The 24,555-nt window shown below is 47.2% G+C and overlaps 1 protein-coding gene across 1 annotated transcript in view; it reads left to right on the top strand.

Moving 5' to 3' along the window:
* TNXB (tenascin XB) overlaps positions 1-24,555 on the top strand; it is a 131,613-nt gene that overhangs the window by 40,514 nt on the left and 66,544 nt on the right. Inside the window, exons 12-20 of the mRNA XM_060238577.1 lie at positions 1,847-2,146; positions 4,874-5,182; positions 7,813-8,100; positions 10,159-10,446; positions 12,738-13,025; positions 14,955-14,964; positions 16,399-16,469; positions 17,090-17,377; positions 24,015-24,302. Coding sequence (XP_060094560.1) covers positions 1,847-2,146; positions 4,874-5,182; positions 7,813-8,100; positions 10,159-10,446; positions 12,738-13,025; positions 14,955-14,964; positions 16,399-16,469; positions 17,090-17,377; positions 24,015-24,302 — 2,130 coding nt within the window. The remainder of the gene's footprint in view (positions 1-1,846; positions 2,147-4,873; positions 5,183-7,812; positions 8,101-10,158; positions 10,447-12,737; positions 13,026-14,954; positions 14,965-16,398; positions 16,470-17,089; positions 17,378-24,014; positions 24,303-24,555) is intronic.

The following is a 24,555-nucleotide window of genomic DNA, read 5'->3' on the forward strand; positions in this document are numbered from 1 at the left end:
TGAAGAAGTACTTCCTTTCATCCGTTTTAACCTGTCTGCTCAGCAATTTCATCGAATGCCCACGAGTTCTTGTATTGTGAGAAAGGGAGAAAAGTACTTCTTTCTCTACTTTCTCCATCCCATGCATTATCTTGCAAACCTCTATCATGTCACCCCGCAGTCGACGTTTCTCCAAGCTAAAGAGTCCCAAGTGTTTCAACCTTTCTTCATAGGGAAAGTGCTCCAGCCCTTTAATCATTCTAGTTGCCCTTCTCTGGACTTTCTCCAATGCTATAATATCCTTTTTGAGGTGCGGCGACCAGAACTGCACACAGTACTCCAAATGAGACCGCACCATCGATTTATACAGGGGCATTATGATACTGGCTGATTTGTTTTTAATTCCCTTCCTAATAATTCCCAGCATGGCGTTGGCCTTTTTTATTGCAAACGCACACTGTCTTGACATTTTCAGTGAGTTATCTACCATGACCCCAAGATCTCTCTCTTGGTCAGTCTCTGCCAGTTCACACCCCATCAACTTGTATTTGTAGCTGGGATTCTTGGCCCCAATGTGCATTACTTTGCACTTGGCCACATTGAACCTCATCTGCCACGTTGACGCCCACTCACCCAGCCTCAACAGATCCCTTTGGAGTTCCTCACAATCCTCTCTGGTTCTCACCACCCTGAACAATTTAGTGTCATCCGCAAACTTGGCCACTTCACTGCTCACTCCCAACTCTAAATCATTTATGAACAAGTTAAAGAGCATGGGACGCAGTACCGAGCCCTGTGGCACCCCACTGCTTACCGTCCTCCACTGCGAAGACTGCCCATTTATACTCACTCTCTGCTTCCTATTACTCAGCCAGTTTTTGATCCACAAGAGGACCTGTCCTTTTACTCCATGACTCTCAAGCTTTCTAAGGAGCCTTTGATGAGGAACTTTATCAAAAGCTTTCTGGAAGTCAAGGTAAACAACATCTATTGGGTCACTATTGAGTATTGATTGACATTGAGAAATACATAAAATTCAGCTCAAGGAAAGAGAGTATGGCATCAAAACAAAAGCTAACGGGTCAGAGACATGTAAAAGCGAAGAAAAGCTGAAATTGTGGCTTTCACATCAGAACAGCACGGATGAGAAATTTGAAATCATCCCTAGTTAGCGTTGTTCCCAAAAAAAACATTCAACGCTGCATTAAAAATAACCTTTATAATTTGCCTTTTCCTCTACGTTATGGAAAAATTACCTCCCAGTAATGTGGCTCACACTACTTAGGATCCAAGGCACTTATTCCACCCTACACTACTAACATGCACATGCGCATTGATCAGACACCCCCAACGTTGGAGAAATGTCGACTGAGAGGTGACATGATAGAGGTTTACAAGATTATGCATGGGATACATGGCTGTTAAGGTAAGATGCCATTGTAGATTGTATTCATTCGTATTTTGGAAAGTCTGCTTCCTGGCATCAGGCTGAACCACTTTGTTTTTTGTGCCATTGATATCTATGTTTTATACTTCCTCACATCATTATCAAATGAAATCATGACACGATGCTAAAAAAAATCTGGATAATCACTAGCTCAGATTGTCCCAATATGGATGAAATCAAAGGTCACCCCTTTTTCCTCACTGTCCTTCACCTAAATATCACTTCTTTTTACCTCAATATCTCTTTTTTTTACTTCAATAGCTTCCTATCTCTTAAAACTTGTTGCCCCAGTGAAAAGTCTGTCCTGTTTTATTCCTTTCCCTGCGCCCCCCCCCCCCCAATCTAGCATCGTTTAGAAATTGCAGAAACTGGATCGTCTCTCCTGGCTACGTTGATTCACCTTCTCTCTATCTGTTTTAGCCCCTGACACAGTTTCACCGGAGGAAAGAGTCCCTGTTCAGCCGAGCTTGGGACAGCTCTCAGTCTCTGATACTACCAGTGACTCCGTCCTTCTCTCCTGGACCGTTCCTACTGGAAGTTTTGATTCTTTCCTCATTCAGTTCAAGGATGCAGAGGGCAAGTCTCAGGCACTGCCTATGGAGGGTGTCTTCCGCGAGGCCACTGTCCCTGACCTGGCTCCCTCCCGCAGATACAAGTTCAACCTCTATGGTTTCTCTGGCCGCAAGCGGTTTGGCCCAATTTCTACAGATGCCACCACAGGTCAGCAGCAGCCACAGCAGGAGTTGTCTTGAGCAGAATCAACAATCCCTCACTTTTTTAAAAAACAACAACAACTTTGCTTCCTTAAAGGGAACAGAAATTGTTATTTGGGGACTGACTTCTTTTCCAAGCAGCGGCTGTTTGCATTTCATCCTTGGTAGTGCTTCCTGCTTAATGTTCCAGGTTTCAGTTATCCCATAGTGTTCCTTTGGGCAGGCATTACAATGGACACTGTTGCCTGTCCTTCAAGATTTAGCTCAGTGATATAGCACCAGTTTTGCATGCATAAAATTCTGAGTTTATCCTATGGCAGCTCGTTAAAGGATCTGAAGTTATAGATCCTGGGGAAAGTCTAAACTTGAGATCCTGGAACACTGGTGGCCAGAGTAGAAGGGAAAGTACAAGATGAACCAATAGTTTGGCTCAGTATAAAGTAGTTTTGTATGTCCGTTAAGAAAATAAGAATAGTCCAGGGGGGTCCCTAACCTTGTTGAACCTGTGGTTTTTTTAAACTTGAGAACCAGTAGTGGCTGCCACAACAAAATGGCTGCCATGGATGGAAGCAGTCACAAAATGGCTGCCAAAACCCCAAGCCCAATCACAAATTACCTGGAAGTTCAACAAAATGTTTCAGTGTTCCAAGCCAAACATTCCCTTGTGCCACAATCAGCATTTTCCCAGTGGGTGCTTCCTATCCATGTAGAGTGATGGGTTCTTCTGAAGCACTTCCTGCTCCAGTGAGCTAGAGAAAAACCAGGTCTGACTCTGTGCAAAAAAGATGCTATTAGAAAAAAGCAAGGGGGGGTTCTGGAAACATGTTGGTTGGTGCCCATAGGCACCATGTTTGTATCAGTGACTTATTCCATCGAGTCTAGCATCCTTTTTCCTGTTTCTCACAATAATCAGATTTTTACAGGAAGTCCATAAAAAGGGCATGACAGACTCACCTGAATTGTAGGAACATACCAGAGGAAGCTAAATTTTCAACCAGGCACTTGGTTCATAATTGTATAAAACTCAATCGCATCCTCTCTGCTTTGTCGTTTTATACTAAAAACAGCCTTTCAAGCAGTTAGGGTAGGATGAAACACCTGAGGGATTGTAAATGCCAAGTTATCAGCTTAAACTGTGGTATAGGTATAAGGTTGCCAGCACTGCCTTAGCAAATGCTGTGAGGTTTCCAGGAAGTACTGGGGAGGGTGGTTTGAGGAGGATGCGATGTCACTTCTGGTTGACATTCCAGGCTTTTCTTCTAATCTTGGAGCGTTTTCGCACTAGCGTTTACTCCGGCGTAGCACCCCATTTACCTCCGGATCTTTTCCTGGTTTTCGCACCTGTTGCTCCGGCGCTGCGGTTTGCTCCAGCGCTTCAGGGGTTTCACGCCGGAGTATGTTTTTCAACATGCTTCCGGAGTTTTTGAAAACCTCCGGATCCACTCCTCGGAGTTTGCTGTGGGAAATCCATCCACGCCGGATCGACTGCTTTGTGGGCGTCACCCTCTCCCTTTCCATCCTCCCACCCCATCCACCCCCTTGGCCAATCATCAGCCGTTCGCGGCGCTTCCCAAAAGTGCCCGCACGGCCATTTTTTTTTAAACTTCATATTTCTTGCGTAATAGCGATATTTCGAAATTAACAAATAGAAAAAAAACCCCTCCTGGAATAGCCTCAATTGCCACTTCAATTGGTTTCGTTAGAATTTTTTTTTATTATTATTATTGACTTTAGTTGCGTTATTTCGCTGTTGCGTTATCTCGCAACTACATTATACATTGTTGGGGGGGGGGGGAATCTAGTGCCGGCGCGGACCAAAGCGTTCATGTGTGTGTGTTTTAAAAAGGCAATGCCTCCCTCAGCTGTGCCACCAGGATTTCTGGACCTGCACAAAATCGCCATGTATAAAATGGGAAGTTGGAGTCCTGCATTCTTCTCCCTGGCTACATTCCGCTCGGTTAGAAAATAGACGCGAGCTCGCTCTTCACACGCGCCACAGAAGGGGAAGGAGAGAATGGGGCGGGGGGGGGAGCTCTGGTGGCAGGAATCAGTCAGGTCCCCGTTGCAAGCGCCAGCCGGGGAGGGGGAAGAGCGCGGAGGAAATCCCAGCTTCGCCACCCGGGAGGGAGCGAGGCTGGGAAAGGAAGAAGCTGCCACACACACACACACAAACCCCTCGATTTGTCTCTCTTCGTTATTGCGATATTTCGCAACTTCAGAATTTGGGGGGGGAATCTAGTGCTAGGATTCTCCACTGTGAATGCTTCTGTTAATACATAAAGGGCTGTGGAGGATACTACAGCTGCAGCCAATCCATAAGCAGAAGCAGCACACGTGATGCGGTTTGTCCACGAAAAGAAGGGGAAGGAACAGCTGTGACTGCTCGATGTTACGTTATTACGTCCTTACGCAACCAGACTTGCGCTTAAAAAAAAAATGATTGACAGGGCATCACCTGGAAGTGACGTCATCATGCCACATGCACTGTATGTCCAAAAAAAGGTCCCCCACAAGCAGTTGCAGGGGGCTTGGCAATCCTAGTTACAGTGGGGGGCGCTTTTTCTCTCCCTTGCTTGAGAGTGAGAATTGGGGCTGAGGACAGGGATTTACCTTCCACAGAGAGGCAAATGACAAGCTTATGCAGGCATCCTCCCTGAGTAGGAAAATAAGGACCAGGCCCAGAACCTGCTTCTTTCCCCCCTCCAAGTTGGATTCCAATCATTCTCTCTTTTAGCTGCAACAGCAACATCTCCAGAGGTGACTACAGAGAGGGTTCCTGTTCAGCCTAGTCTGGAGCAGCTGGCAGCGTCTGACATCACCAGCGACTCCCTCCGTCTCTCCTGGATCGTTCGCACCGGGAATTTTGATTCCTTCTTGGTCCAGTACAAAGATGCAGAAGGGAAATCTCAGTCGTTGCCTGTGGAGGGGACCTTCCGCACACTCGTCATCCAAAACTTGGAGCCCTCCCGGAGATATAAGTTCCACCTATATGGCCTTTCTGGCAACAAGCGATTTGGTCCTCTCTCCGTGGATGCTGTCACAGGTCAGCAGTAGCTGAATTGACTGATAACAACTGCAACTGTTTCTGAGCGCTCTTTTTGTCCCATTCACAGCTTTTTTTCTCAGGGTGCAACTGCAGCATTTGATGATGTTCATAATATGATTTTTCCAGTATCTTCCAGGCCTCCCATTTGATCCCTGGATTCCAAAGACCCCTTTTGATGGAGGCTCATGTCTCTGCCTGGAGTATATCTGATGGTTATTTGCTTTTATAATGCTGTTGTAATGCTTGTAACCAGGCTTTGAATTCAGCAGGAGCTCACAAGAGCGCAGCTCCTGAACCTTTCTGATGGCCCCCCTCCTCCTCCCCACCTACCTACCTTGTCCATTGAATAGTAGGTGCAGCTGCATAACAACCCCTGGATTAGAAGAGCGGGCAGCCAGCCAGCCACCAGGAGCTTTGCCACGCCTCCAGCAGTCCTCATTAACCCCTGGAGAAACTCGCGCCACCCCTTCTCCACTTCTTATGTGATTTTGGGTGGTGGGTGGCTTGCTGGCCTTTTGACTGCGGGGAGAGGGCAAGGAGAGTCCCCAGTGAGCAATGCCTGCTTAGGCTGGCTGGATCTCTAGCCAGCCCAGGCAGGTTTCGCTCGTCCAGGGCTCTCATTTCTTCCGTCAGGTTGCTTTTGGCTGGTGGGGGGCAGCATATGCTAATAAGTTATGCTAATGAGCTTTACCACCTGTTTTTCTACAAAACGACCCCTGTGTCTGATGATTATTTGTTTTTATAATGCTGCCGTTGTGCTTGTAACATGACCAAAAACAGTCTCTTATTCCAAGGAGTTTACATTTCAAATTTGGGATGGGGAAGATCAAGAGAGAGGTGGGAATAAACAGGATGACTCTGGCTTCATTCCTGGCACAATCGCTTTCATCGTTAGGGCCCATTTACAAATTACAATATCCTTGTATCCCCTACACGTCCACTTTGGACCCTGTCAACAGATATACTCTGGGAGGTACATGGTCAGAACTGAGTTTCCAGGTGCACAGACCTGATTTGGAGTAAGACCTATAATATAGTGAGTTCAATGCATAGAGGAGACGCGGTTGCATAGCTCTTTATTGAGATACAGCATGGTAACTGGTAGCTAAAGAAGGCTGCTCAACAGGGCCAACTATGTACAGTCCTGGTTCCTGCGCTAGAATGCCATTGGAACATTTGAACCAGCAGGGGTTTCGGATAGGACGAAGGCAGCACGGATTTGGATCCTACTGCCCGTTGTTCTAGAGTCCCCAAGCTCGAGGCTCCAATGAGCCAGGCAGGAACGCTGGTAAAGGAACGTGAGCATTAGTCCACATACACAACAGGGCCACAACATGGAGGCGAAAGGATCGAGACCATTGTTATTGTATGGTCAGCCAGTCTATTTCAGTAATACAACGGTGGTGGTAGAAATGGAGGTCAAGGCCCAGGTGACTTATGGTGACCCTGTTGGGCTTTCAAGGCAAGAAGTGGTTTGCCATTGTCTGCCTCTGTGCCTCAACCCTGGGCTTCCTTGGTGGTCTCCCATCCAAGTACTAACCAGGTCTGACTCTGCTTAATTTCTGGGATCTGATGAGATCTGGTTAGTCAGGGCCTAAATGTTTCCATGCATATGTGATGAGATGCACGACACGTTCTTTACAACATGTAATTCTGGGTTCTCAGTTACCACAGGGTCTTTCCAATCTCATCGTCGAGTGGGGGAGACAATGAGTTTATTGTGGGAACTATCATGGCTGCCCTGACTTGGAGAGTCCAGGCTAGTCCAATCTTGTCAGATCTCAGAAGTTAAGAAGCATTGGCCCTGGTCTGTATTTGGAAGGGAGACTACCCAGTGTTCCCTCTGAGCTGCGTTAGTGTGAGCTAGCTCACAGTTTTTTTGGCTTCCAGCTCATACATTTTTGTCTTAGCTCAGGAAAAATGGCCCCCAAAGCAAATTAATTTATGCAGGAGCTCACAACTTTAATGCCAGCAGCTTATGAAGTAGAATTTTTGCTCACAAGCCTCCGCAGCTTAGAGAAAGTATGAGAGACCACCAAGGAAGTCCGGGACTGTGTCTTGGAGACAGGCAATGGCAAACCTCCTCTGAACATAAGAGAAACCATGTTGGATCAGACCAATGGCCCATCCAGTCCAACACTCTGTGTCACGCAGTGGCCAAAAAAACCCCAGGTGCCACCAGGAGGTCCATCAGTGGGGCCAGGACACTAGAAGCCCTCCCACTGCTGCCCCTCCCAAGCATACAGAGCATCACTTGCCCCAGACAGATAGTTCCAATAATACACTGTGGCTAATAGCTACTGATGGACCTCTGCTCCATATGTTTATCTAATCCCCTCTTGAAACTGGCTATGCTTGTAGCCGCCACCACCTCCTGTGGCAGTGAATTCCACGTGTTAATCACCCTTTGGGTGAAGAAGTACTTCCTTTTATCTGTTCTCTGGATGTCTCTTGCCTTGAAAACACAGGGTCACCATAACTCAGCTCAGTGAAAAACAAAAACACCCCATCATGGCATAGTCTTGGGTAGGGCTTTTTAAATCATGGCTAAATTGTTACAGGAGCAGAACCCAGGCGGACGTAGTATTTTTCACTCCCCTTTCTCTTTCTTGCAGCCGCCTTGCCAGCACCCCCAGAAGAAACAGTGTCTCTGCAGCCTAGCCTGGGAGAACTCTCGGCCTCTGACATTACTACCGATTCTCTCCGCCTCTCCTGGGGCGTCTCTACAGGGAGCTTTGACTCCTTCCTGATTCTGTACAAGGATGCAGAAGGGAGACCTCAGTCTCTTCCTGTGGATGGAGGTTCCCGCGAGGTCATCCTTTCCAACCTTGGGCCTTCCTACAGATACAAATTCAGTCTTTATGGCGTCTCTGGTCGCAAGAGAGTTGGTCCAGTTTCCATTGATGTTGTCACAGGTCAGCTGCAGCTCACAACTTAATAACTTTTTTCTCTGAAAATTGTTCTCTCCGTTTCTGGCTGGGCTTGAGCAGGTCTCTGGAGAAAGAGCATATACTTTGTCTAAACAGTCACAACTCTCAGTGTATGTATCACACCACATTCTTGTAAAGCTTATCTCATCCTTTCCTGAGGTGAGGTCAAGAGAAAAGGCTTTTGCCTTAGAAGCCAGGCTCCATCCTCAAATCTCCAGGTGCTTCTGAACCTGGAGTTGGCAAACCTATGACACAGGGTTGGATCCAGATGGAATTTTCCGCTAACTGAAGGGGAAGAGTAATTTTCACCAATTCCTCCTTCCCGCAGCAGACCCCTAATTTGCCTCAGGCTGTTCCTGATAGGGTTGCCAGGTCTAATTCAATAATAATAATAATAAATTTTATTTATATCCCACCCTCCCCGCCGAAGCAGGCTCAGGGCGGCTAATTCAAGAAATATCTGGGGACTGCGGGGGTGGAGCCAGGAGCAAGGTTGTGACAAGCATAACTGAACTTCAAAGGGAGTTCTGGCCATCACATTTAAAGGAACTGCGCACTTTTAAATGCCTTCCCTCCACTGGAAATAATGAAAGACAGGGACATCTCTTTTGGGGCTCATAGAATTGGATGCCTGGTCTAATCCTTTTGAAATTTGGAGGGTCTTTTGAGGAGAGGCATCAGATGCTATGCTGCAAGTAGGGTTGCCAATCCCCAGGTGGGGGCAGGGGATCCCCCAGTTTGGAGGTCCTCCCCCCGTTTTAGGGTCGTCAGAAAGCGAGGGGGGAGGGGAGGGAAATGTCTGTTGGGAACTCTGTTATTCCCTATGGAGATTTATTCCCATAGAAAATAATGGAGAATTGCTCCACAGGTATCTGGGGCTCTGGGGGGGGGCTGTTTTTTGAGGTAGAGGCACCAAATTTTCAGTACAGCATCTAGTGCCTCTCCCCAAAATATCCCCCAAGTTTTAAAATGATTGGACCAGGGGGTACAATTCTGTGAGCCCCAAAAGAAGGTGCCCCTATCCTTCATTATTTCCTATGGAAGGAAGGCATTGAAAAGGTGTGCTGTCCCTTTAAACGTTATGGCCAGAACTCCCTTTGGAGTTTAATTATGCTTGTCACAGCCTTGATCTTGGCTCCACCCCAGTGTCTCCTGGCTCCACCCCCAAAGTCCCCAGATATTTCTTAAATTGGGCTTGGCAACCCTAGCTGCAAGTTTGGTGCCTCTACCTCAAAAAACAGCCCCTCCCAGCACCAGATACCCATGGATCAATTCTCCGTTATACCCTATGGGAATCGGTCTCCACAGGGAATAATGGAGTGCCCAGCAGATATTTCCCACCCCCCCTGCTTTCTGATGGCTCTGAAGCAGGGGGAGGGCCTCCATACTGGGGGATCCCCTGCCCCCAACTGGGGATTGGAAACCTTAGTTCCTGAGGGTCTCCTGCCCTCCCAGGAGTAGCATTTCTGGGAGATCATTGGGCTGCAGTGAGAGAGGGGAGGAAGGAAAGTTCTGTTACACTGCCTTGCGTAATGAAAAAATTACTCTGAATCCAACCCAGAATCCGCAATAGAAATATTGTTTTGGTCTGCCAGAGGCCTAGTGAGTGCTGAGGTGAGCTGGGCCCAGCAACGAACCAGGGTGAGAGTGGTGTGCGGAAGGGCACCTCTTTTTAAAATTTAAAACAATACAGTAGTCTATCAGCTTTGTGGATATACACTTCATTCTTCTGAAGAGAATTGAGCCTCACAAATGCTGAAAGAAATTTTGTTAGCCCCTAAAGTGCTACTGGACTTCTGTTTTGTTTTGCTGTTACAGACTAACATGACTACCCATACATATAGAATTATCTTTTTTTAAAAAATATTAGTTTAATGGTCATTCCTAAGGAATCCTGGGAACTGTCTTTCAGAGAGGGTGACTTGATTCACAGCTCATGTCCTACCTCATGGACGAACTTGCGTTCACATTTTTCCCTCCTTCTCTTTGTCCGCTGTGGATAGTGGTTTTCTCTCATTCTTTCCCTGGTTGTTTATGTTCCAGCTTCACAGATGGTGAAACCTACACCACCCCTGAGGCTAGGAGAGCTGTTGGCCAACAACATCACTCCCAGTTCCCTTGACCTGTCCTGGAATGTTGAGGCGGGGAACTTTGATTCTTTTATCATTCAGTACCGAGACGCTAAGGACCAACCCCAAGCTCTTTCCGTCGATGGGGTCCTACGGTCTTTCTATGTCCATGACTTGGCTCCTTCTCACAGATACAAATTCAACCTCTATGGCATTTCAGGTCGGAAGCGTCTGGGCCCTGTCTCCACCGAAGCTGTCACAGGTCAGCAATGGCTGCTCTAGCCGAAGGAGGGGGGCATCTCTCTATGGTTCCTGTCTAGGGTTCAAGAGCCACATAACCAAATGTAACCAGCTTTTCACCACATGTGTGTCTCTCCTTTCTTCAGCTTGGTCTTTCCTTCACCATTTTTCTTTTTCAGTTATCTAGTGTGGAGAGTGTTTATAACCCTTTAAGTTGCATCTGCATCAGAATTCTTCACCGGGGTATCCCAGATCATTAAGAAAACCTAGGATGTTTCAGTGCTTGCTATTTACTCTAGAAGTGTCATCAAGTTTTCCACTCAGTTTTAACAAAGGCCGTTTTCGCACTCACGTTTTACTGGCGCCACGACCCTCCTGACGCCGGCGAATCTGCATGGATTTCGCACCAGAAGCGCCGGCTACTTCCGTCGCTAAGCCAGCGCAAACGGAAATCGCAAAGATGCAGGAAAACGTTTGCGCTGGCTTAGCGACGGAAGTAGCCGGCGCTTCTGGGAGCGCCGGCGCTTCTGGTGCGAAATCCATGCAGATTCGCCGGCGTCAGGATGGTCGTGGCGCCAGTAAAACGTGAGTGCGAAAACACCCAAAGAATCCAGAGGGTGCTGTTGGCCATCTGTTGCATGCCAGTGTTTTCTGTGCTTCTTAGAGGTTCTGCGTCTCCTTCTGACTTAATTATTTCCTGTTTCTCGCAGCCAGAAAGTTCTCTCGCAATATTCATAAATCAATAGTACATTATCAGTTCTTGTTTCCATGGGAGCTAAAGTCAGGGCTTTTTTTGTAGCAGGAACTCCTTTGCATATTAGGCCACACCTCCCTGATGTAGCCAATCCTCCAAGAGCTTACAGCTCCCTGTAATAAGAGCCCTGTAAGCTCCTGGAGGATTGGCTACATCAGGGGTGTGTGGCCTAATATGCTAAAAAGTTCCTGCTACAAAAAAAGCCCTGGCTAAAGTGGTTTGAGTGCTTCACTTTGCTTCCAGTCAGAGTCACTACTCATTTTATAAACAGCTAAAAATAATGAGCAATATCATTGGTGGGACACAAAGTGAAAAGCGATATTTAAATATGACTCCCCCTCAAGGAAATGAGAACTGATAATAAGCCATTGACTTATGAAAGACAAAAAAGGGTAGCTCTTATACCCCTTTTCTCTACCCTTAAGGAGTTCCAGACTGGTTTATAATCATCTTCCTCTCCCCACAACAGGCACCTTGTGAGGTAGGTAGGGCTGAAAGAGTTGTGAGAGGACTGTGACTGGCCCAAGGGCACCCAGCAGGCTTCATGTAGAGGAGTCAGGAATCAAACCTGGTTCTCCAAATTAGAGTCTGCCATTTTTAACCAGTGCACCACACTGGAAAGAACCATTAAACCCTAAGATAGCCAGAAGAAATTCATGGGGATGGGAGGGAAATGATAGAGGGAGAAGATTTCAGGGAAAAGAACATAAGAATATAAGAGAAGCCATGTTGGATCAGGCCAATGGCCCATCCAGTACTCTGTGTCATACAGCGGCCAAAAAACCCAAGTTCCATCAGGAGGTCCACCAGTGAGACCAGTACACTAGAAGCCCTCCCACTGTGCCCCCCAAGCACCAAGAACGCAGAGCATTGCTGCCCCAGACAGAGAGTTCCAACAAAACACTGTGGCTAATAGCCCCTGATGGACCAGTGCTCCATATGCTTATCCAATCCCCTCTTGAAGCTGGCTGTGCTTGTAGCCACCACCTCCTGTGGCAGTGAATTCCATGTGTTAATCACCCTTTGGGTGAAGAAATACTTCTTTTATCAGTTCTAACCTGATTGCTCAGCAATTTAATTGAATGTCCACAAGTTCAGGATTTGTATCAAGTGAGGCATGCTTCTGAGTAGTTTGTGGCACTTACAGTTATGAACTTGGAAGTGGGAATCCCCATGAAACCTCAGAGGTGGGATACTTCACTAGCCAAATGCAAGGGTAGCTTCTTTCCCAACTTAACACTAGAGAAAGGGGAAAATGTCTTTAATAAAAAATAATTTTGCATTGTCTGCAAAGCTTTTCTTGGAACCAGGCAAAACCCTAGCTGTTCTTGACAGATGTTGCACAAAGAATATCTTTGCTAACACATCAAACTTGGAGGAGAAGGAGCCATTTAATGAGCTACGACCAGCCAGATACTGCAGGAGGAAGACCTGGTGCCAAAAGTGGCCCCCTTCCAACATTTCTCCTTCGTTCTTCATTTCTCTGCCTTCTTGTTCAGTTCCTCCATCCAATAACCTTGTCATATTTTTCCCCTATTTGTCCCTTGTCTGTTTTCCAGCCCCTTTACCAACAGCTCCACCAGCCCAGCCCAGCCTAGGGGAGTTCTTGGTCTCTGACGTCACCAGCGATTCTGTCCGCCTTTCCTGGACTGTCCCTACGGGAAGCTTTGACTCTTTTACAGTCCAGTACAAGGATGCAGATGGGAGACCCCAGTCATTGCCCATGGATGGTGGATCCTACGAGGTCACTGTCTCCAGTCTGGCTCCATCCCGTAGATACAAGTTCAACCTCTATGGTGTCTCCGGACGCAACCGCGTCGGCCCCATTTCCACTGATGTTGTTACAGGTCAGCAGTGGGGCAGTTTAAAGTCTTTTGCTAGCTTTAAAATCTTTTAAAAAGTGTAGATGGCTCATGATTTGCAGGAATAGGATACGATCTGTTATTTCATACTAACTTGGCTGTCACACTGTCTACTCAGGCAATGTCAGCTAAACCAAATATTCACATATTATCAAATCAGAACTTGGAAGTTCCGAATAGGTCTGATAGTGAGGTGTAGTTGTCAACGGTGGATAATAAAATAATGGCTCACATTTCTCCTTACAATAATAGATGTATATCACTGAGTGCTAGTTTGGTGTAGTGGTGAAGTGCACGGACTCTTATCTGGGAGAACTGGGTTCAATTCCCCACTCCTCCACTTACAGCTGCTGGAATGGCCTGGGGTCAGCTATAGCTCTGTAAGAGCTCTCTCAGCCCCACCTACCTCACAGGGTGTCTATTGTGGGGGAAGAAGGAGATTGTAAGCTGCTCTGTGACTGATTCAGAGAGAAGGGCGGGGTATAAATCTACAGTCTTCTTCTTCAAGGACATCAAAATGAAAGATTATTTATTTATTTATAATTCATTTTAGGGATTCCAATTAATGCAGTTGATTTTACTAATTTATTGCCCAGCCGTAGGTTACAACAAAGAGTCAGCTTGATTTTTCCAACTAGAGTTTTTAAATGTAGCATCTTCGGTAAAACAACATAAATGTTTTGCTAACTATATTGGTGGCCTATCAGTATATAGACAGAAAGATAGATACAGCAGGTAAATCCTCATTTTTGTGTCTGCTACCAATAAGCCCAGAGCCAAGGCGGCATGTCGGAGCTCAGAAGCTAAGCAAGGTCGGTACTTGGATGAGAGACCACCAAGGAAGCCTCTGCAGAGGCAGGCAATGGCTAACCACCTCTGCTTCTCACTTGGCTTCAAAGCCTCTGCTGGAATCACCGTAAGTCAGCTCTGACTGTCATATGTACGCATAAAGCTGACTTCTGCTGAATTGGACCATTGGTCCATCAAAGTCAGTATTGTCTACTCAGCCTAGCAGTGGCTCTCTGGGATCTTTCATACCATCTGCTTCCAGATCCTTTAAAGGATTTAAGGGAAGATGCTGGGGGTTGAACCTGGGACCTTCTGCGTGTCAACCAGACGTTCAATCGCTGAGCCACAACCATAGAATCTTAGAGTTGGAAGGGACCTCAAGGGTCATCTAGTCCAACCCGTTGCACAATGCAGGAAATTCACAAATACCAACCCACACACACACACACCACATTTCCCAGATAACTTCCAAGCAGCCACAAGTACTGCTTCATGATCTCAAGGATTTAGGAGTGAGCTAAGATGGGATGAGGTGTTGGCAGGGCTGGCTCTGCCTCTAGGCGAACTAAATGCTTGCCTAGGGTGCTAGCCTTCTGGGGGTGCTAAATTGGGCCTCCCCACATGACACAGGGAGGCAGCTGGCCAGTGGCTGCCTCTCCAAGTTCCCTTACACCTCTTGGGATGGCTTTCTCCCTGCTTTTGCACCCCAGGGACCCATAGGTTAAAATGGACTCCATTCTATCCTATTAGCCCATAAGATAAAATGGAGTCCATTGTATTCTATGGGGGCCATAGGGTAGAATCCTGTGGGCCCATAGGATAGAATGAGGAATCAGGCCTCCACTGCAGCATGATGCTAGAGAAGGGGTTTTAAACTTTAAATCCCTTCTCTGGTGTTGTGCTTCAGAGGTGCCTCAATCTCTCCATTTTATCCTGTTGGCTGATAGGATAGAATGGACTCCATTCTATCCTATAGGCCCATAGGATACAATGGACTCTATTCTATCTTAATTTAATTTAATTTTTCAATTTATACCCTCAACAACAGCTTCCTCATAAGCCAACTGAAATTTCCGGCCAAGGTCTCTCTCAAACGCCCATTTCAGTATCTTAATTGACGGCTAGATACGGAAAGGTATTGAAATGGGCGTTTGAGAGAGACCTTGGCTGGAAATTTCAGTTGGCTTATGAGGAAGCTGCAGGAGCAGCGGAACGCAATTAAAAACCGGTGGTTGCATGAAGGCAAGAATTTTTCCTTCGGAAGCCAACAAGCAACGGAGGGACTCCTTTGGAACTTTGTTGTTGAGTCTTTGTGAAATTAAGAGACTTTGAGGGGTCCTCCCTGAAATATTACATTTGAGACTACATTTGTTTGGCTAAAATGTTCTGAATTTATGATAACTTTTGTATGCTTTTATTTATTTATTTATTTTATGATTTCTATCCCGCCCTTCCCAACAAGTGGCTCAGGGCGGCTCACAGCACAAAGTTCCACATAAAGACAATTTAAGCATAAAACAGTTAAAATAATTAATACATTTAAGATTTATATTTTTATATATTTTTGATAATATATTTAATTTGTACGAACTATTTAAGAGTGTGATTTGCACAATATATATTTTTTGGCATATTTGTATTTTGTATACTGTGCTGCCATTGTCTTTTTCACTATCCCGCAAGCAGGCTCAGGGCGGCTTACAACATTAAAACATTAACATGAATCACTTCAAAAACATCTTACCGGCTCATAGGATAGAACGGTGGGGGCACAAGTAGTTAGTTTTGCCTCGGGTGCCAAAGGGTCCAGGGCTGGCTCTGTGTGTTGGGTTAGTGGACTATACCAGCCTGCATTTTTTGTAAGCTCTTGATTCTGGGCTATGGTTGCATGGTAGTCATGCTGGCCTGGGCTGGTGAGTGCCCAGATGACCATCCCGCCCAGACTTTTAGATTTAGATTTATTCGATGTATATCCTGCCCTCCCTGCCGCAGCAGGCTCAGGGCGGCTCACAGCTAATAAAATCACAATCAAACAATTCAACCGCATTAGTTACATATAAACAATTCATCTGGTCAACAGTTCATAATTAAAACTGAACAAGCAGAACCATTCGGGGCTAATATCGTTTTAGTGTACACCATCTTGAATTCCATGGGGGGGGGGGTGAAAGACACGTTCCGAATACAATCATGCAATAGTTCTGACACACTTAGTCGTGTGCTTCTGATTCTTCGAAGCTGTTCTCACGACGCAAAAAAAAAAGGGGGACACGATTTTGGTGTCCTGCGTAGTTTCTTTCCCATCCCCTGAGCCAGGGAGGAAGAGAGAAGCAGCTCTGCTAAATAAACCAATGTCGGCAAATTTGCTCCAAGTGAAATGATTGACGCAGGTCGCCGAGGACTTCTTGGCGCGTGGCTTTACTCGGCAGATGTTGTGTGGAGGGTGTTGTTATTAGGACTTGGGATTTGAATCAGCAGCAACCGTTTAGCGGGCTTTGCCCTACTTATTTATGCGTTTGAAAATACTTCGGCAAAGACCCAGGCGTCTTTGAGAGTTTATCCTTAGCAGATACAAGTTCAACCCCTACGGAGTCTCTGGCCTCAAGCGTGTCAGCCCCGTTTCTGCTGATGCTATCACAGGTCAACAAGGGGAAGGCTGTGACATTTTGTAGCCTTTAAACATGAGAAGAAAAAACATATGAAGCATAGCTCACTCACAATGTTCGGTCAGAATGTCCCATCCATTATAGTGAAGGTGACGCATTGGATATGACATTTGTAAACATCAGATTAAATGAATTGAAACGTATAACTGTACAAACAGTGAGAACATAAGTAGAGGCCTCCTGGATCAGACTGGTGGTCCATCTAGTGCAGGATCTTGTCTGACACAGTGGCCAACCAGTTCCTCTGGAGGTCCACCAATAGGGCATAAAGGCCAAGTCCTTCCCCTGAAGTTGCCTCCTGGCTCTGGGATTCGGAGGTTGACTGTCTCGGAATGCAAAGGTTCCCTTTATTCACCATGGCCAGTAGCCACTGATACATAAGAACATAAGAGAAGCCATGTTGGATCAGGCCAATGGCCCATCCAGTCCAACCCTCTGTAACACAGTGACCAAAACTCAGGTGCCCTCTGGAGATCATCCGGTGGGGTAAGAACTCCAGAAGCCCTCCCACCATTGCCCCCCCCCCAGCACCAAAGCTCACTCACTAATCTGGAGTTGGCAACTCTATTGATTTGTTCCTTGTTTGTTTTTCAGCCCCCTTACCAACAGCTCCACCAGCCCAGCCCAGCCTACAGGAGCTCTCTGTCTCTGACGTCACCAGCAACTCCGTGCGCCTCTCCTGGACCGTTGCCACAGGAACCTTTGACTCCTTCGTGATCCAGCACAAGGATGCTGATGGGAGACCTCAGACATTGCCTGTGGATGGAGGGTCCCATGAGGTCACCATCTCCAGTCTGGCTCCTTCCCGCAGATACAAGTTCAACCTCTATGGAGTCTCTGGACGCAAGCGTGTTGGCCCCGTTTCCGCTGATGTTGTTACAGGTCAGCAAAGATTTTTGTTAACTTGAAAACAAATTTTTTAAAGTCTTTCATGAAGCCACTATCCCCAACTTGGTTCCTTCCCACAAATACAAGTTCAAACTCTGTGGAGTCTCCATCCATAAACATCTTAACCCTGTTTCTGCTGACACTGTTACAGGTCATCAAGGACAGAGTGAGACGCAGGCCCCATTTTGGGCAGGAGCTCGCAGGAACAGAGCTCTGGAACCTCTAAATTTTATTGTGCTCTTTCTTTCCTTCTTAACCCCCCCCCCTCCCCAAAAAATATACTTGCTTCTGGGCTCCATTGTTCACACCGCCTTTGAGAATTTTGTTGAACTCTTAAGATTTGACAAACTTTCTAATATTTTTTTCCCCACAAAAAAAGGGGAAAATAACCAAAACATATAAAGCACAGTGGCAGCGCTAGGGTGCCAGCCGAAGGCCGGCACTCCAGGCAAGCCGCAGTTGTCACCCCGCCACCAACACCGCCGAGGGTGAGCGCAGCGGCAGCGAGGCTCCCAGTCTCCATGTGCATGCCATCGCTCCTGCCCCTGCTTTGCCTCTCACACCTGTGACTCAAGAGGCAGAGCAATGGCAGGCAGCAGCGGCGTGCATGCAGATACCGGGAGCCTCACTGTCGCTTCCGAGAGGACTATTTCCATCCACTCAGAAGCAAGGGAAGGTGGGAGGGCCCAAACCCAGTGCCCTTTGCCTGGCTCTGAGCTCTCAGCAGCCACCTACGGCTGCCTAATGGTAGCGCCAGCTCTGGTAAAGCAGACAGATGGAAATCTTCATCATGCTACTGTGGCCTCATAAAAAAAGAAAGGTAGTCCCCTGTTATATATGTGATCAGAACTGTGTCTAATATATGGAATCCTGGCCTGGCTCATTGGAGCCTGAAGGACCGAGCTTGGGGACTCAGGAACAATGGGCAGTAGGATCCACATCCCTGCTGCCCTGCACCAATCACTGACCCCCTGTTGGTTTGAATGGTCCAGTCGGATGCTAGTGCGGGAACCTGGAGCGTCTATATAGTTGGCCCAGTCTTTAGTCTTTTAAGTTTAGTCTATCTTATGCTGTAAGTTTAGTCTATCTTAAGCTAATAAAGAGCTGATGATCACGACCACCTCGTCTCTTCCATGCGTTGAACCCACTACATTATATCCCCTGTGCAAGCACCAGTCGTAGCAGAAAGTCATTTTAAAAGTATGATGGAGGCAAGGTCTTATTATGACAATTATAACTGAAGAAGCATTTGAAGGTAGATGCTGAGCTTATGTCTGGGGTGTGTGGCATATGCAACGGAGTTGTGCTAACGAACTCCGGTACCTCTTTTTCTATGAAATGACCCCTGGTGAGCTGGTTTCATAAATCTTCAGTAGGCCTTACTATGTGATTCCCCCCCCCCCCATATTTTGGAACTGTGTAGCCAATATTCCTGCTGATTTTAAGCCTCAAATGTTGAATTTGTCAGGGTTGCCGCTGAGGTCAGAGCTAAATGCCGTGCTTATCTTGGAAACGGCTTCCCCTTGTCAAGTTCTCCCCCTTGCCTCATTGTGTCCAGGCATACTTAAGCCCTGTCATCATGTTCCTTCATGGTGTCCACCCCCACACCACATTTTTGGCCGGCTGCTGAGAAGGGCAGGGAAGCCGCCATTGTTCCCTCCCCTCACACCCCCTTCCTCAACCGTCACAGCAAATAAGTATTTTTTTTTTCCTGGCTTTTCACTCCTGCCCTTCTCTGTTACTTATTTTTTTAAATCCTGTATTGAAATGGGTCAGAAACAAAAACCAGCACCAAAAAAATCAAATTAACATGCAAAAATCCACAGCCTTGGATTGCCATCCTCCAGGGCCGTAGCCAGGATTTTAAAAGTAAGGTTTAAAAAAAAAAAAAAGTCGGGAGCCACCCTTTCTCATCCACTGTTGGGTTTGCCACATCTCAGAAGTTTTCTGGGGTAGGGCAAAAGCTGGAGGCTTTGAAAATGACCAAGTTAAGGCAGCCACCCCTAAAACTCTGGAGTCAAGAAGGGACTGCGCCTTGCATGCAAGCAGGGGGGCTCCTTCCATCTCGCTCTCCCCCAGCCCCCTTCCACAGGGCTTCGTCCACCTCTCGCTCCTCCGCCTCCCTCCTCTCCCCCTGCTGCTTTTGCTGTTTCAGTGCACTGTGCTCTGCTCAGCTTTCCCTGCTCTGACTGCCGCTCATGACAAATAATAATAATAATAAAGGTACACCCTGGAGGGCCCCCTGGAAGTCAGGAGACACAGCCTGGAAGCCAGGGGGCAGTGCCCTCACAGGCCCCGCTGTGGCTACAGGCCTGCCATCCACCAAGTGGACGAAAACAATGAAAAGGCCATGCCATTTTCAGAAAACATATCGGGCTCTTTTTCTAGCAGGAGCTCTTCTGCATATTAGGCCACGCTCCCCCCCCCTTCCGATGTAGCCAATCCTCCTGGAGCTTACAGTGTGACCTGTACTAAGAGCCCTCTAAGCTCCTGGAGGATTGCCTACATCAGGGGTGTGTGGCCTAATATACAAAGGAGTTCCTGCTAGAAAAAGAGCCCTCAAACAATATAGGTGAAGTTACAGTCCATGAATGGTGAGAAACCTTTTCAGTTCAAAAACAGGTGTTCTGCAAATAGAGGGTGTTTTCGCACTCACGTTTTACTGGCGCCACGACCCTCCTGACGCCGGCGAATCTGCATGGATTTCGCAACAGAAGCGCCGGCGCTCCCAGAAGCGCCGGCGCTTTCCGTAGCTAAGCCAGCGCAAACGTTTTCCTGCATCTTTGCGATTTCCGTTTGCGCTGGCTTAGCGACGGAAGTAGCCGGCGCTTCTGGGAGCGCCGGAGCTTCTGGTGCGAAAGCCATGCAGATTCGCCGGCGTCAGGATGGTCGTGGCGCCAGTAAAACGTGAGTGCGAAAACGGCCAGAGAGTGCTTTCCTCCTATCTCCAAGTGGGGTGGATCTCCCAGAATTACAGCTCCTGACCAGTGTTTCCTCTAAGCTGAGTTAGCTCACAGTTTTTTAGCCTCCAGCTCACACATTTTTGTCTTAGCACAGGAAAAATGGCCCCAGAGCAAACTAATGTATGCAGCAGCTCACAACTTTAATACCAGTAGCTCACCAAGTAGAATTTTTGCTCACCAGACTCCACAGCTTAGAGGGAGTATTGCTCCCAACTGCAGAGATCAGTTCCCCAGGAGAAAATGGCAGCTGTGTGGGTTGTTTTGTAGAAAAATAGGTGGCGGAGCTCATCCAGGGATTGTTATGCAACTACACCTACTGTTCAGTGGACAAGGTGGACAGGAGGAGATGGAACTCTCAGAGCTGCACTCCTGTGAGCACCCACTGAATCTGAGGCCTGGATTTCACACTATCTGCCCCGGGGCTGCAACTAGCTTCACCTTTTTCGTGTGGCAAGCAGAAACTGGTTTTTAGAGGATCTTGTTTGCTGCGCAAAAGAGGCAGAGCGAGTTGTAGCCCCGGGGCAGATAGTGTGAAATCCAACAGAAGCCCTGCGGAGAAGAGGAGAGCGAGAGCGGCATAAGGCTAGTGGGAAATTGGTCACTTTCCCATGTGAAGGGGCACATGTGTTATGTACTGGACTTTAGGTTTGTTAGGAAGCTGTCGCGCACCCAGGCAGCGGCAGGAATGCTAGCGTCTCTTTGATACATTTCTAGATCTGGCTGTTTAGCCGTAACCTTTAGCCGCAGTCTTGGCGCGAAACTTGACTGGCATGATTTGGTATTTGGATCTGGGGGGGGAATGGTTCTTTTGCATGCATATAAGCGGGTTCGCGGCCCCGCCATTTTGTCTTAATATGTAGTTTTCGATAAAGCATGATTCCTGTTTCACTCTGATGCAATGAACCCAGAAGTGTCACCATTTTATCTTCATGTTACAGTCAGGGCCGGGGCGGGTGTGTATTTCTCCCATGCTTTGTGCCATAGTCCCACAGAAATTAGGATCAGACGTGATACTCAGCACCCTTGAGATCACTTTCGTTTTTCAAAGAGGAAAATGGAGGCTTCTGACCCTCCTGATTATGATTGCAAGTTTGCAAGTGGGAATGCCTCATGAAGAAAAAAAGATTAGAGATTGGGTCTCTGTTACAAGCCATCTAGAGCAGGTCTCTGGAGAAGCTGCAGATATACATTTTCCTAAATCAAGAACATAAGAGAAGCCATGTTGGATCAGGCCAATGGCCCTTCCAGTCCAACTCTCTGTGTCACATAAGAACATAAGAGAAGCCATGTTGGATCAGGCCAATGTCCCATCCAGTCCAACACTCTGTGTCACACAGTGGCCAATACACACACACACACTGTGGCTAATAGCCACCAATGGACCTCTGCTCCATATCTTCATCCAACCTCCATATCTTCATCCAATCAATCTCTGACAATCAGAAAGAGGGGCTTTGGTGTTCTGTCATTCCTTGCCCATCACCCAGAACGGAGGAAATGGAAGAACTGTTTGTCGACCAGACAAATCTAGGCAGATTTCCATTCATAATTTGAACTGGAGCTTTTTTTGTAGAAAAAGCCCAGCAGAAACTCATGTGTATATTAGGCAGGGCTCGTTCTAGCAGGGGCTCCTCTGCATATTAGGCCACGCCCCCCTGATGTAGCCAATCCTCCAAGAGCTTACAGGGCCTGTTGTAAGCTCCGGGAGGATTGGCTACATCAGGGGGGCGTGGCCTAATATTCAGAGGAGCTCCTGCTAGAAAAAGAGCCCTGATATTAGGCCGCACCCCTGACACCAAGCCAGCCAGAACTGCATTCCTGTGTGTTCCTTCTCAAAAAAAAAGCCCTGATTTGAACAGTTTGTAGAGCTGTCAATGGTACTGAACAAAAAACCCTGCCAGATATGACAATTTTGCGGGGGGGATTTTTTTACATGAAATAATGGACTTTTAAGGAAAGCAGCTGTGGGTGTCTTAAGGTCACCCAGCCCCTGGGGAGTTCTTTTTTTTTCAATTACACTTATATTGGGAAGTTCTTACTTACATTCCATCATAAGTAAACCCAATTCAAAGACAATGTCAAAACCATGCAAAGAACCATGGGATAGTTACAGGTTAAAGAAAGAGCCAGACACAAGCATCCAGATGGAGGGGGTAATGGGGAGGAATTCGTGTTCAGTCAGGCCTAAACCAACGTTTCAAAAATAGAGCCCATCTTTAAAAATAGCATTGGAGGAGGCTGCATCATTTTCTGCAAGGAATTGTATCAGCGGGTGCCACATGACGATAAACGAGCTTTGGCAGTCATCACTTGGAGGGCGAGCGAACCCATCAGCATTTTTCCCCCGTGATAAATTGCATCCATATTTTTTTAAAATACCATATGTCCAATAAAGGCCTTCGGGGCTCTTTCCATTTGGAGGCAATGACTAACCTAGCTGCAGCCAGCAGCAGGGAGATGACATCTTCCTTCTGTTTCGGGAGAGGGGCATCGGGCCAGATGTCGAGTAAAGCAGTTATTTCACCACCAAAAGCTCTGAACATCGAGACATTCCCACCGACAATGCCAGAACGACCAACAATCAGATTGGGTCGTTCTCAGGGATGTAGCTGGCAGGGGAAACTGGGGGCAGTGCCCCCTATGGAATCTGTAGCAACCCCACCCGGTCTCACCAATCTGCAGATTCTATAGGGGGCACTTTTCCCAGTGCCCCCCTGCTGGCTACGGCCCCGAGAATGACCCAATCTGATCACAGCCTTTCCAACATAATGGGCGGATTGACTTTATTAATACTGTGAAGTCTGTTAGGAGTGTAGTACCACCAAGTTTTCACCTTAAGGAATGGAAAGTTTACATTAAAGGTTATTGACTTACTGGAGGGAGAATGCCATACCTTGCTGCCAAGTGGATTCTGAGAGCTCTCTGCCCAAGTTGTTATGCTATCTCTTTTGATAATTTAATAGGCCCTTGCTGTGTGATTAGACTTTGTTGAATAGAGGATGCCAGGGCTTTTTTGTAGAAAAAGCCCAGCAGGAACTCCTTTGCATATTAGGCCACATCCCCTGATGCCAAGCCAGCCAAAACTGCATTTCTGAGCGTTCCTGCTCAAAAAAAAAAAAAGCCCTGGAGGATGCTAGGCCCCTTGACTTACTGTTACAGTTCTATCTAAGAGAGCCAGTTTGGTGTAGTAGTTAAGTGCGCGGACTCTTATCTGGGAGAACCGGGTTTGATTTCCCCACTCCTCCACTTGCAGCTGCTGGAATGGCCATGGGTCAGCCGTAGCTCTTGCAGGAGTTGTCCCTGAAAGGGCAGCTGCTGTGAGAGCTTTCTCAGCCTCACCCACCTCACAGGGTGCCTGTTGTGGGGGAAGGAAATAAAGGAGATTGTAAACCGGAGACTGATTCAGAGAGAAGGGCGGGGTATAAATCTGCGGTTGTCTTCTTCTTTATAATTTATTCAAATTCTGTGAGGAGGGAAAAAGAAGAGCCTGACCATGTGTTGCTCTATAAGGCTTCGTACTTGAAAATATTTAAACCAGGGGAGAATTCTTGAGGGTAGCTTGACCAGTTCCAACTTTCCTCTCTGGTCTTCTTTTCTCTCTCTTCTTCTTTGATTCCTTTGTCTAATAATTTCTGTATCTCTGATTTGTTCCTTGTCTGATTTTTCAGCCCCCCTACCAACAGCACCCCCAGCCCAGCCCAGCCTAGGGGAGCTCTCAGTCTCTGACGTCACCATCGACTCCGTGCGCCTCTCCTGGACCGTCCCCACAGGAAGCTTTGACTCCTTCACAATCCAGTACAAGGATGCGGATGGGAGGCCCCAGATGTTGCCTGTGGAGGGGGTCTTCCGTGAGGTCACCATCCCCAGCCTGGCTCCTTCCCGCAGATACAAGTTCAACCTCTACGGACTGTCTGGACGCAAGCGGTTCGGCCCTATTTCTGCCGATAGCATCACAGGTCAGCAAGGGGAGGTTTTAAGGAACATTTCAAAAGAAGCTCATTAAATTAATTGCTCAATATCCCTCATAGTTTGCAGACTCAGACAATTAAGTCTGATCTGCTAGCCACCAAGAGGCAATGCCGTGTAGTGGTTAAAGTGTCAGACTAGGTCTCTGCCATAAGAAGCTTGCTGGGTGGCCTTGGGCCAGTCATACACTCTCAGCCTAGTCTCCTTCCAAGTCCAATTTTGAGCAGGAGCTCATAGGAGCAG

The sequence above is a fragment of the Heteronotia binoei genome, chromosome 5 (genome assembly GCF_032191835.1).
Source record: "Heteronotia binoei isolate CCM8104 ecotype False Entrance Well chromosome 5, APGP_CSIRO_Hbin_v1, whole genome shotgun sequence".
NCBI lineage: Eukaryota > Metazoa > Chordata > Lepidosauria > Squamata > Gekkonidae > Heteronotia > Heteronotia binoei.